The 11,892-nt window shown below is 35.1% G+C and overlaps 4 protein-coding genes and 1 long non-coding RNA gene across 5 annotated transcripts in view; 2 read left to right on the top strand and 3 right to left on the bottom strand.

Moving 5' to 3' along the window:
- Nucleotides 1-1,997, bottom strand: part of LOC104768346 (sulfoquinovosyl transferase SQD2-like) — a 3,539-nt gene extending 1,542 nt beyond the window's left edge. The window contains exons 1-8 of the mRNA XM_010492293.1: nt 1,456-1,997; nt 1,142-1,208; nt 921-991; nt 715-832; nt 536-609; nt 375-430; nt 197-280; nt 29-116 (exon numbers count right to left, since the gene is read on the bottom strand). Coding sequence (XP_010490595.1) covers nt 29-116; nt 197-280; nt 375-430; nt 536-609; nt 715-832; nt 921-991; nt 1,142-1,208; nt 1,456-1,805 — 908 coding nt within the window. The 5' untranslated portion in view covers nt 1,806-1,997. The remainder of the gene's footprint in view (nt 1-28; nt 117-196; nt 281-374; nt 431-535; nt 610-714; nt 833-920; nt 992-1,141; nt 1,209-1,455) is intronic.
- Nucleotides 4,242-5,160, top strand: LOC104768345 (josephin-like protein). The gene has a single exon (XM_010492292.2). The coding sequence runs from the start codon at nt 4,448-4,450 to the stop codon at nt 4,886-4,888; it is 441 nt and encodes a 146-aa protein (XP_010490594.1). The 5' UTR covers nt 4,242-4,447; the 3' UTR covers nt 4,889-5,160.
- Nucleotides 5,403-6,348, bottom strand: LOC104768344. Its single transcript, XR_764233.2, has 3 exons — nt 6,309-6,348; nt 6,072-6,179; nt 5,403-5,797 (listed from the first exon to the last, which is right to left on the bottom strand). It is a non-coding gene; the product is annotated as an uncharacterized LOC104768344 (long non-coding RNA).
- On the bottom strand, nt 6,399-9,531 carry LOC104768343 (putative tRNA (cytidine(32)/guanosine(34)-2'-O)-methyltransferase). Its single transcript, XM_010492290.2, has 12 exons — nt 9,365-9,531; nt 9,176-9,233; nt 8,965-9,058; nt 8,695-8,744; nt 8,193-8,242; nt 7,969-8,077; nt 7,832-7,892; nt 7,696-7,748; nt 7,480-7,572; nt 7,305-7,368; nt 7,068-7,175; nt 6,399-6,793 (listed from the first exon to the last, which is right to left on the bottom strand). Exons 2-12 carry the CDS (start codon nt 9,200-9,202, stop codon nt 6,573-6,575), a joined length of 930 nt encoding a protein of 309 aa, XP_010490592.1. The 5' UTR covers nt 9,203-9,233; nt 9,365-9,531; the 3' UTR covers nt 6,399-6,572.
- The window catches only part of LOC104768342 (auxin transporter-like protein 1), a 4,374-nt gene continuing 3,637 nt past the window's right edge, over nt 11,156-11,892 (top strand). Inside the window, exons 1-2 of the mRNA XM_010492289.2 lie at nt 11,156-11,451; nt 11,580-11,774. Coding sequence (XP_010490591.1) covers nt 11,583-11,774 — 192 coding nt within the window. The 5' untranslated portion in view covers nt 11,156-11,451; nt 11,580-11,582. The remainder of the gene's footprint in view (nt 11,452-11,579; nt 11,775-11,892) is intronic.

Below are 11,892 nucleotides of genomic sequence, written 5' to 3'. Positions count from 1 at the left end.
ACACAACAAAAGTTTATTCTATTTTTACCTCAGTCTTATACGCATTTCTTGAGAACGGAAACGGGGATTGAAGCTTTCTGAATCAACACCCTTATTCCAAAGTCGAAGTTGATTAGCTTCAAAATATTTAAAAGAAGAAGAAAATGTTAGTTTTAAACAATCACAAAGTACAATGTAATGATTTATCTCTCTTCACCTGCAGTTGCACCAGCTGCTATAAGATCTTTTCCAATGGCAGCAGAAGGAACTAGTGTAAGATCAGCCGCTCTGTGAAGGAATCCTGATAAAAGCTTATTCAAGTTTAGTTACATATTACAATAACCAGATAAAAAAGAAGAAGGGAATTTGAAATTTGAGAAGCGGAATTTACATACTGATTATAGACCACATTGGTTTTACCAACCAACTAAAAGTGTATCTTGGGATGTATCTACACATCAACACAAGATTAATCTTCAGAATCATCTCGATAAATCATAAATTATAAGCCAAAATTTCAGACAACTATTCAAATGAGGCAGATGAATAAACTTACACAGGGACGTGTGTGTGGTAAGACATTACTATAGGTACAGATAGCATTTTTGCTATTGCCAGAGCACCAAAAACCTTAAAAAATCGAGTCATAGAAAAAAACTAAAAAGGTCAAACTGTGGATTTTCAACTTGACAGTTGTGCAAATGTTTAAGTGATGTGATTTCTGAGGGGCTTTACCATTATCCCGGGAGATGAAGCGTGTATTATGTCAGGCTTAAACCGTGCAATTTCAGAGATGATTCTTGGACTAAGCGCAAGTGACAGGGGAACCTTTTGGTAATAAGGGCAAGGGAAGCTGTATAATAGAACAAGAAATTAGCGATACTAACAAAATTAAGAGGCATCAATCGAGTATTTTCAGGTAACTATATAAATGTTGTCACCTTCTTGATCCAATGACTTTGGCTCCGTAAAACTCATCTGGAACACCTTCATGTGTGGTCACAACTATAACCTATGAAGAAGCAAAACAGTTAAATCAGGTAAAGAAAGGGAATAAAAGTTTTCACTTTACACGTAATTCTAATTCTGGAACAGTTCCTCAGCTCACTTTATATCATACTAGAATTAGATACTTATAAAATTGAAGAAGAAAAGAACAAACCTCGTCACCCATTTCACGCAGATACCTAATGAAATTCTGGAATCTGTTTTTGTAACCGGAGACATAGCTGCGAAAATCAAATACAATAAAATCACTCCTCAAACATATAAAAATCTGAATACTTTAAAACTCTAAACCGGATATGAAATTTGGTTTTGGCGATCCAAAGTTGTAGAATTTATTACAACAAATATCATCGAAAAAAAAACAATACAGGAAAGTCAACTACTAAATAAGAATTAACACACAATCCCGTTTTCACAGAGACATTTCGTCGAACACAAAGCAGGCAAAAGAGATAGAAGACGACTTACGCAAACGGGGAAGGCTCGACAAAGAGAGCAATTCTCCTGGGCTTAGAGAGAGACTCAGGATCAAGAAGCGGAGCGTCAATCTCCGATTCGTTATCATCCCTGACTTCAGTAATAGTCATATCGTCCGACCCAGAAGCAGAAACAGCCGAAACAACAGCGTCTCTTCTGATCAGCTTAGTTTTATTACGAAGGAAGCTAGTGGGTGGTAGTCTCTGGTGGTGACACGAGACAAAAGAAGACCTGGGAGAAGAACAAGTGTTGATGTTGGTGTTGATGATGGTCGTGCTAGGAAGCAAAGAAGGAGGAGGAGATAGAGAAAGATTTATAAAGAGAGAAGAAGAACAGGTCATTGCTTTTTTTCTTCTTCTTTATAAATTATTAAATTTTGCTGAGGATTTGGGATGTGTCTCTCTCTGTTATAATCCAAATTTTTTTTTTGTGTGTGAGGGATCGAAGAAAGAAGGAATCTGCAGAAGACGAAAATGTTAAACAAATGGTATATCCTCTTTTTTTCTGACGCTCAGTTTTTAGCATATGCTTCATTTTGATTTCTTTGTCCTCTGTTTTTTTTCCCCATATTTAATATTTCTTATTTTTTACTCGAAATATATCCATTATTTTTTTTTCAAAAATATCCAAAAACAATCTTTCTCGAAACATATTATAATTATTTACTTTTTATGATTTTTTTAATTGACTGGTTATTCTAGTATAAAAATCTATGTTATGCAAAATTTAAAATCTGGTTGATATGATACTAATACAAATCATTGATGTTGTATAATGGTTTAATGCATAAAATTAGGGTTAAAAGATGTCAACACTTTCAATAAAAGAGGTGGGTACCAATTTGAGTTTACCCCTTTATAGTGATTGATCTGGTGGTGCTGTTATGATTATTACTAACGAGACAAAATATTTGAAGAAGAGGCCAAACAAATTTGATTTTGGATATTTGTTAAGTGATTAGGTGAATGAATGATTCTCTCCCATCATTATTTTATTACAAAGCACATGTCCACACATATGGCTTACTCCGACCATGATATTTTGAGAGACCCTTATATATAACAACACATATAAGCCTATTTTTGTATAACGATCATGCATGCGCACCAAAATTCAATTCTCAAGAAGAAAACGCAATTTTTTTGTTAAGTATTTACATTTTTATTCTTCTGCTAGTACTAGTAGTATATGTTTTTGACGATGATGATAACAGGCACAAACTAACGTACGTACGTACTCCTCAAGACAAAAATTTGACTTTGTTTTATTATTTTGGTCAATATAGACAATAGTTTTCGTTACGTATCATATCATATCATTAGCCCGCGCTAATTACTTCGAATATATCTATCTACTTACTTGTAGATCAATATAAACTAAAACTCAAATCAATACGCCAAGACAACCTTATATATGTTATTTTTATATTTCTGATAAATCAATGCCCACAAAAATAAAAAGGATGGGACAAAAATAGAAACATGGTATCTAAAATCTATTCCATTGAATATTCGTCTCGCAAATAAGCATCTTTATATATTCAACATACAAAATGCTTGGCTGTCCCATATGCATCATTTGCATGTGGAAGATCTATACTTGAAGAATAGTGTTTTTTCTCGATTACCAAATATAATTTATGATTTCTCCGGTTCTTTAATTCTTTCTTTAAAAAGTTAGCACATACAAAAACGTATTGTTCCTCCATATATATCAAATTTTTACATAACAGAAAAAACGTAATCTATACTAAGTTACTATTTACTCAATGACAACATGATTGCTATCAATATTTATTTCTGATGACATATTTTATTGTTTAGACTTTTTAATACAAAATCAGAAAATCTTATGACATGATGATGAATTTAATGATGATCCATATAGCTATTACATTAAATGGGCTAACTTGGGCCCATATTATTATTAGTGGAATATTCCTTCGGCCCAAATAAATATGACTTAGAAAACGAAATATCTTAGTATATATAACACTACGTAGATAAAAATTTGAGAATATCTACGATAAAAACTTAGTCTTATAGACATCAAAAGTGTCGCCTCTTTTGTTTTGGAAGGTGGTTTCGGAATCAAAAGCAACTAACAGAGGGCCTTCTCATTGCTCAAAGTGTCACCAAATCTGACCGTTGTCATTCCTATGTTCAAACGGGTTTCCCTTGTTGGCTCAAGGATATCTTTGTCAGTGAGATGGTGTCTTCCTCTCTATAGTTTTAGTTCTAACCTGCGTGGTTACCAGACCTTTAACTATTTTTTATAGAGCTGCTTTAGCTTTAGCTAATAGCCAAATGCTTTGTACAGTTAATCCTTCAATCTTAATATAAATACCTTTCAGATGAAAAAAAAAAAAAAAAGGCATCAAAAGAGAGGACATATATTATCATAATGGATGGGAAACATTGGAGGGTAGGGACCCCTAATATTTCACCTAAAAAAACAAAGCTGAGTACAATAGTGACAAGATGAGAGTCATTCTGATTTTTGTTTTTTGTTTTCTTTTGTCTTAATATATTTCATCATACATAAGTTCTTACGTTGATTTTTCTGTTACTACTATTAACTCCATTTACTCTTTACTTCAAACCTTTTCCCTCGTCTTACTTTTTGACCATCAGTTTTGGACTAAAATAATCGCATCGCGTTCGTAGTAACTTCTCAACCTAATTAAAAAATAAAAATAATAAGAATCAATTAAACAAATCTTGTTGTTCCAAACACTTCGTATACAAGTGTAGTTTTTACATATAAACAAGTAACTTGTTCCAATTTACCATTTTACTTTCTTAATAATTTCATCCCTAATTCATCAACACATCACACTTTTTACCTCCCATAAATACTCGTCAAAACCTCTCTCACGTCTCCATTTACTGTATTTTATTCTCTCTCTCTCTCTGTCTCTCCTCTTGTACTCTCTGTCTTCAGGACATTCATCTTGTTCATCGATAAAGTTTCAGACAAGAATATGTCTCGAAGAGGATCCAAAAGAGTGAGCTTTAGTCCGGAATCAGAAGAAGCAAACGACGAACCAATCTTTCCAACACACACCGGTCTCAGCTCATCACGGCATGGTCGTCGGAGGGTCGTCGTCGGAATTCTCAGTTTTGGCGTCAGTAGCTCGCCGGCAGCAAGGAGATTACTCCGGCGTATAGGAGCAGGAGTCGGTAAAACGTTTCGTTTTGTATCTTTCGGAAAGAAGAGTAATAACACGAAAACGACACTGTCGTCTTCGTCTTTTTCTTGCTCTTCCTCATCTTACTCTTCGTCGTCTATTTATCTGGCCAAGTCAAAGTCTCTAAACGAATCGGAGTCTCACCGTGCAGAAGCTATTGAGGACTGCATAGAGTTCTTAAACTCTTGTTCTTCTATGTCGAGATCAAACTCGATCTCCACGTGGTCTTGCTAAACTACGGGTTTGTCCCGATTCAGGTTCGGGTTCGATCGACAAAGCTTCAAAACTATTATTATTATTCTTTTGTAATGTAAAAGATTTGAAATTTTAGGGTTGCGTGTAGATGATCAGTTGCTTCAGTTAGCTAGTGTTTTCTTTTGGTACCAACTTGTCACTTCTTGGCAACAATATACTCGACATGCAGCAGATAAATCAAATATGCATAGGACATTTGGATTGTTATCGTTTCAACATGAATTAGATGTTATGACGTTTATTTATTTAAATTATCATGTTGGTTCTAAGTCGTACCGTTCATATCTCTGTTTACTTTTCTTTTCCAAGTTGTGCATCTTTCGAATATCACAAAATTATGCAAAAATATTAGTTTTATACAAAATTAAAAAAAAAAAAAACAAAGTGGACCAGTTAGGAATTCAAAAAGAGAGGTCGAAATCAAAGGACCATAAGACTGAAAAAACTTCTTCTTTTTTGACCCAATATTTTGATTTCTTCCTAGCAGAGAAAGTTAAAAGTAAACAATATTTAACTTGAAATTCTGATACTTGTATATTTTAAAACATAAAAGCTCATCTTAACAATCATTTAAGCGTTATAGGAATTGTAGGTCCCTAAACTCTACAGGCTTTTAAAGAATCCAATGAAAAGTCTGTTTAGTTTTTTCTTTAGTTTGAATCAAACCTCAAGAGTTGAAGCTTTGTGCTGAAGCTTTCTTGAGCTCAAGAGCTCGTTTATAAGGTGGTGCGATCGGAGGTTGAATCGGGTCCAAACTCTGGTATGAAGATCCATCTGCTTCTTTAGGGAGTGGGTAAGACCGGTCTGAGTCGTAACCGGTTAAGTCACCACATGCCAAGAATGGTATATAAACTTTGTTGGGTCCTTCAAGCCAACCACTGCTGCAATCTGCAGAGTACCAAGAAAATAGAAAAATCTTCAGAACAGTATCAAAAAATAAAAGTAAAAATTAAAACATTCTCTTTTTTGGAGCTGACGTGATACTAAAGAACATTTCTTTGTCTTGCCCAAAAGGTTAACTTCACATGAAGAGAGCATTTTTAGGTGAGCGTTAGGTTGAGGAAGAGTAAATTAAAAGTGTACTACTCAACACTGCACACGTTAGTTGTGTCTAACTTGAAGCGCTTCAGATTTTTGATAGTGAAGTTATGAGAATTTTTACCGAGATCGCTTCCACCTGAAGGGCTTCCGACTTTCTCCAAGAGACGGTGCAGATCTCCCGGGTTAAATCCTTCTGGTGGAGTGTAATTTTCGCAAACAGCAAAAGCCTCTATAGGAACAGAGTAAAGAAATGCAATCAGAATCTCCAAAGAAAAGCAACATTTACTTACATCTTTGATTACTAAACCCTTGAGTAAGGAAATCATATATGCACATGTGAAAGTTGTATTCTTTTTACCTATACTCGAATTGCGACTGCTTTTCGGTTTCGCAAAAGTNACTTCTTCTTTTTTGACCCAATATTTTGATTTCTTCCTAGCAGAGAAAGTTAAAAGTAAACAATATTTAACTTGAAATTCTGATACTTGTATATTTTAAAACATAAAAGCTCATCTTAACAATCATTTAAGCGTTATAGGAATTGTAGGTCCCTAAACTCTACAGGCTTTTAAAGAATCCAATGAAAAGTCTGTTTAGTTTTTTCTTTAGTTTGAATCAAACCTCAAGAGTTGAAGCTTTGTGCTGAAGCTTTCTTGAGCTCAAGAGCTCGTTTATAAGGTGGTGCGATCGGAGGTTGAATCGGGTCCAAACTCTGGTATGAAGATCCATCTGCTTCTTTAGGGAGTGGGTAAGACCGGTCTGAGTCGTAACCGGTTAAGTCACCACATGCCAAGAATGGTATATAAACTTTGTTGGGTCCTTCAAGCCAACCACTGCTGCAATCTGCAGAGTACCAAGAAAATAGAAAAATCTTCAGAACAGTATCAAAAAAAAAAAGTAAAAATTAAAACATTCTCTTTTTTGGAGCTGACGTGATACTAAAGAACATTTCTTTGTCTTGCCCAAAAGGTTAACTTCACATGAAGAGAGCATTTTTAGGTGAGCGTTAGGTTGAGGAAGAGTAAATTAAAAGTGTACTACTCAACACTGCACACGTTAGTTGTGTCTAACTTGAAGCGCTTCAGATTTTTGATAGTGAAGTTATGAGAATTTTTACCGAGATCGCTTCCACCTGAAGGGCTTCCGACTTTCTCCAAGAGACGGTGCAGATCTCCCGGGTTAAATCCTTCTGGTGGAGTGTAATTTTCGCAAACAGCAAAAGCCTCTATAGGAACAGAGTAAAGAAATGCAATCAGAATCTCCAAAGAAAAGCAACATTTACTTACATCTTTGATTACTAAACCCTTGAGTAAGGAAATCATATATGCACATGTGAAAGTTGTATTCTTTTTACCTATACTCGAATTGCGACTGCTTTTCGGTTTCGCAAAAGTTACAGTTGGGAAAAACAACTTCAGCTACAAATAAGAGGAATTAAACTATATCAGTAAAAGCAACAGTAAATATGATGAGCACAACATCTAAGCTTACTTGACAGTTAAATTCATGAGTACAACATCTAAACTTACTTGACAGTACAAGAGACTTGTATCTTTTCCGCGGAATATCTTTGCGATAAATTTTCCACCTTCTTTAAGAACATGGGTTACAATCGTTAAGCCCTGACAAAAAAAGGGGTTTTGTTTGTTATTTGTTATTGTTCATGATAATATGCTTCAGGTTAATGCTAAATTTTGTTCTAACACGACACACCGACTCTTATAAACAGAGGCCAAGCAACTTACCGCTAGAATTAGTTGGGACTGGACAAATTCATCCATGTCATGCAAACCGGTAACTGCAGACCAAATTGTAAAAGGCGTTATATTGATAGCATGTAAAAACTGAACGGCCAAACAGACACTATATGCACTGTTTTACCATCTGGAGCACCATCACAGACAACCAGGTCCGCTTTGCAGCCATCAAAGTGTCTAATGACCTTAAGAAAAACCGAAAATCAGTAAGCCACAGAAACAGAGTCAAACTCTATGAGATAGGGGTCGAGAAATTTTTACCACTTCAGCAGTCCGAGCATTAGTTATGTCCCCTTGAACCTGGATGACACCTTCAATTGGAGCCATAGGCTGCAAATCTATGGCCACTATAAGAGGAAGATCTCCTTCTCTGCATAGAATTACAGCAGCAACAAATCAGTTCAACAAGTGAATTACTGAACTAGCATAATTAAACAACTAAAGAGGAGAAACAGAGTGTAATAATTAAGAAATATGAAACTTACTTTGACTCAGCTGAAGACTTTGCAGGAAGATATAATTGACGACTCAAGACCTATAAATTAAGTGCACTCATAAGATTCAAAACGTGTTCTCTTAATTTTATCCACCGAAAATCGAGGAACAAGCAACAAACAACCTAAGAAAGAAACAACCAAAGAATCTTGAAATAAATTTTCTAGAGCATCCCCTGCTCTCCCAAGTCAATTTCCCCATGTCTATCACTTCCTGTTTTCTTCTATAGTACACTAACCGAGCTAAGTTGTCAGCTAACTGAGATCGCAACCCAATCACAATCCTTTGCAAAAAGATCACTGCAGTGATAAAATAAACCCTAATAATCTCAATAGCTCTCTAATTCAAGCTTTAGACTTTTCTGAACATTTGTTCTCTTCTTCTATGCAAAATGGTTGGCGGTAGTTAACTCGTTATAATGCACACATAAGAGATCTGCTAACTGACTAAGCCATTTCACATTATTCCCAATTGTGAATAAAATAAACTGACCTGACTCCAGCTACCAGGTGCAGCACATAAATCTACAACCCTCTTCACTCCTGCACATAGGCAAAAGACAAAAGTTGGGAAGTTTTAAGTGGTCATTCTTTGATATGTCACATTGTTCAGCTGCAAAGTGTACTGCATTCATTCAATAAATAGTTTTTTTGACTAAGATCTCGTTAGATCAGACTTTGGAGTCTGTGGATGAGGGTTAATGTGAGACTATTCACTGACCAAATGGGGGAACAAAAAGAGATTAAAGTTTCAGAGATCCACCTTCAAAAATGTTGAATTCTTCATCAATCTGAAGAAGCTTAAAAGCACTTCTCGCTCGCCATCCTTCTTCTTTAGCTTTACGATAGTAGATATCCTACAAACAATTGGTCAACGCACTATTAAAAACCAACCCACGAGTTCAGTAATCTCCACCCGAGAAATGTGCTGTATTTAAGCTCTAAGAACCAAATAAATTTCAATCAAGGCATACCCTTTTATCCCGAGAAGCTTTTCCCATGTCTTCTAAAGAAGATAAATGAATTGCTTAACTGCAATGAACACAAAAGGTCAGCAAAAAAAGGAAGGGACAGAGATAAGTTAAGCCAAAAGAGTGTCTCAGAGGCATTCTATCGAACACGTTAAGGGCACTCTGTAAGAGAGACTATTCAGATATTATTACCTCGATATACAAGAAGAACCCACCTAGTCACCGCACAAGATACAGCAGCAACTACCTAACTGAAGAAGAAGAGTAACACCAAAAGCAGAGAATTTTTAAGCTGGAGCCAAGTGAAGGGAAGGAAGGAAGGAGACTTCTCTTTTCTTCTTCTGTAGTTTTTGATCCCATCTGTGCCCTAACCAATACGACGAAATAAGAACGTTATCGTCCTTGTAAGTTATTGGGCCCAAGCCCAATAAGCCCATTAAAATTTCAATGAGTTATCTTAAAGATAATTTTATTTTAGCTTTTTTTTTTTTTTTTTTAATACCAGAAATAGCAGTGGATTCCTAACACATACATCCCAAGGGCATTGGGTGCGAATCTTGTTAAGGAAAATCACATCCATTGATTGATTTAATATTTGGATGTTACTTGTATTGTTATGATTATAAACAGTCACTACTACTACTAACCCACTCTAATCTAACGGACAATATTCATTATAACTTTTCATAGAGAGATAATATATTAGCATAAGTTTTGGAGTAAGGGGATGCATAAAATCTTTGCAAGTAATAATGAAGAAATAGATACCTTTCAATGAATTGATTTGCCAACAATATGAATTTTTGGTCGGTCGATCTCATGTAATGGTCTCACTTCACAATAACCATATCCCGTAGACGTTTGTCTTGTCTCCCACCCACTTTTATATCATAATCTTCTACAAGATTTTTTTTCCATTCTCAATCTCTTTCATTTTTTTGTTTTCATCGCCTAAATAATTTTCAATTTTTTTTACTATTCTTCTAAATGGTGACCACTAAGAATATGTAATTTTCCCACTATGTACAGCAGAATTGAAAAGAAAAAAAAAAATCGCTAAACTTACATAAAAGAAAAAAATCAAAGTGATAATTAATAAAATCTTTGTTTTGTACTTGTGCTTTATATATTGTGATCTACGTTGAGTCGAAGAATCAAATCAAGAGAGGATCAAACTGGAAAGCTGCTTCTTTCAAGTCTCGGTCCATCTGAAAAGACCCAAAGACATCAAAGTCCATTTCTTATTCTGTTGTTACTCATAACGCACTAAAAAGCCCATAACTTAAAAGTATTATTTTTTTCTTCTTCCTAATGTAATTTATGTAAAAATGGTTTCATACATAATACATTCGTACCTATGACGACGACACTCTGAATCAGATGTTCTCACATATCCTACAACTTTTTTTTTTTTTCAGTTTTTTTGCCACTATAAAAGACATAGTAGTATTCTTTAATCAGTTGTTCAATGCTCGAATCCAAGATGAGTTTAAGGGATATATATATGGTTGCAAAGATGATAATGATTATAGGATCCGACGGTACAGAAATGGAGAGTGCACAGAGAATAAGTGGAAGCACGCGTAGAGGAACATGAACAGAGGGAGTGCGCTTTGATGACGCGCGTAATATTTGCTCTGTAAACGCGTGAAGTTTACTTTCTTAATGGGTTCGCTCGGCTCAAGCCGACGCTAATATTATTACACTACTGTCACTTTCACTCCCATCTCTTCCATCTACTTTTCTTTTTCTTTTTCATTCTTAATTTTAGGGAATAATTAACAAGAAATTTTTGAAAAATATGTTATCGAAATATCAATCTGCACTAGGAAGTAGTAACCAAACAAAACAAGAGAAATGTGCACTAAAAAAAGTTAAAATTTCATAAAACTACGTGACCGGTAAAAAAAACTACTAAAAGAAGTGGTAAAACCATACTGTTAGTATTTTGGTAGTTCCGCATATTCTCAAAACCAAAACCATGGATGATTAGATTACCACATTTATTCGAATTTTATCTAAACTTTTGAAACAGTGTGGTAAGAGACGATTTTTAAATACACAAATCCAAATGATGGAATCATATAGAAGCAGGTAAAAAGAACCAGAGCTCCTACTCGCTCACCATTCTTAAAGAACCAGAGCTCTTCACTCTATATCTCTCTTCTTTGTGGCTCTCTTTATCATTTATTAAAGACTCTGCCTTTTGCTTCGGAGGTTGGAGAACGAGACAGAGCTAAAGTCTCTGTGTTTCCTCTCAGACAAAAAGGAAAAAATAGGTAAGAGATTAAAGACATATTTTTCTTTCTTCAAAAGATGATATCTTTCTCTAATCAAGAAAACCTTTTCAATTATTTATATATTTTTCGAGACATAACTTTCTTTGTGTAAACATATTAATCGATAGCTAATGTCGGGTGAGAAACAACAAGCGGAGGAGGCGATAGTGGTCTCCGGGGAGGATGAGGTGGCCGTTAGAAAAGTGGAAGATTCAACGGCGGAGGAGGATATAGACCACGGCGGCGATGGATTCAGTATGAAGACCTTCCTCTGGCATGGCGGGTCCGCTTGGGACGCTTGGTTTAGCTGTGCATCCAATCAAGTAAGTACATTAATTATTACTTTTATAAATAAATAAATAAATAAAAACAAAGGTTTCTTTATTATAATAAGACCAAATTACTCTTTTCTGTTTGTCCTAAATGTTTTTTTTTTTTTTT

Source organism: Camelina sativa, chromosome 20 (assembly GCF_000633955.1).
Source record: "Camelina sativa cultivar DH55 chromosome 20, Cs, whole genome shotgun sequence".
NCBI lineage: Eukaryota > Viridiplantae > Streptophyta > Magnoliopsida > Brassicales > Brassicaceae > Camelina > Camelina sativa.
Note: the sequence above shows the minus strand (reverse complement) of the source record. Positions and strands in the feature narration are given on the sequence as shown.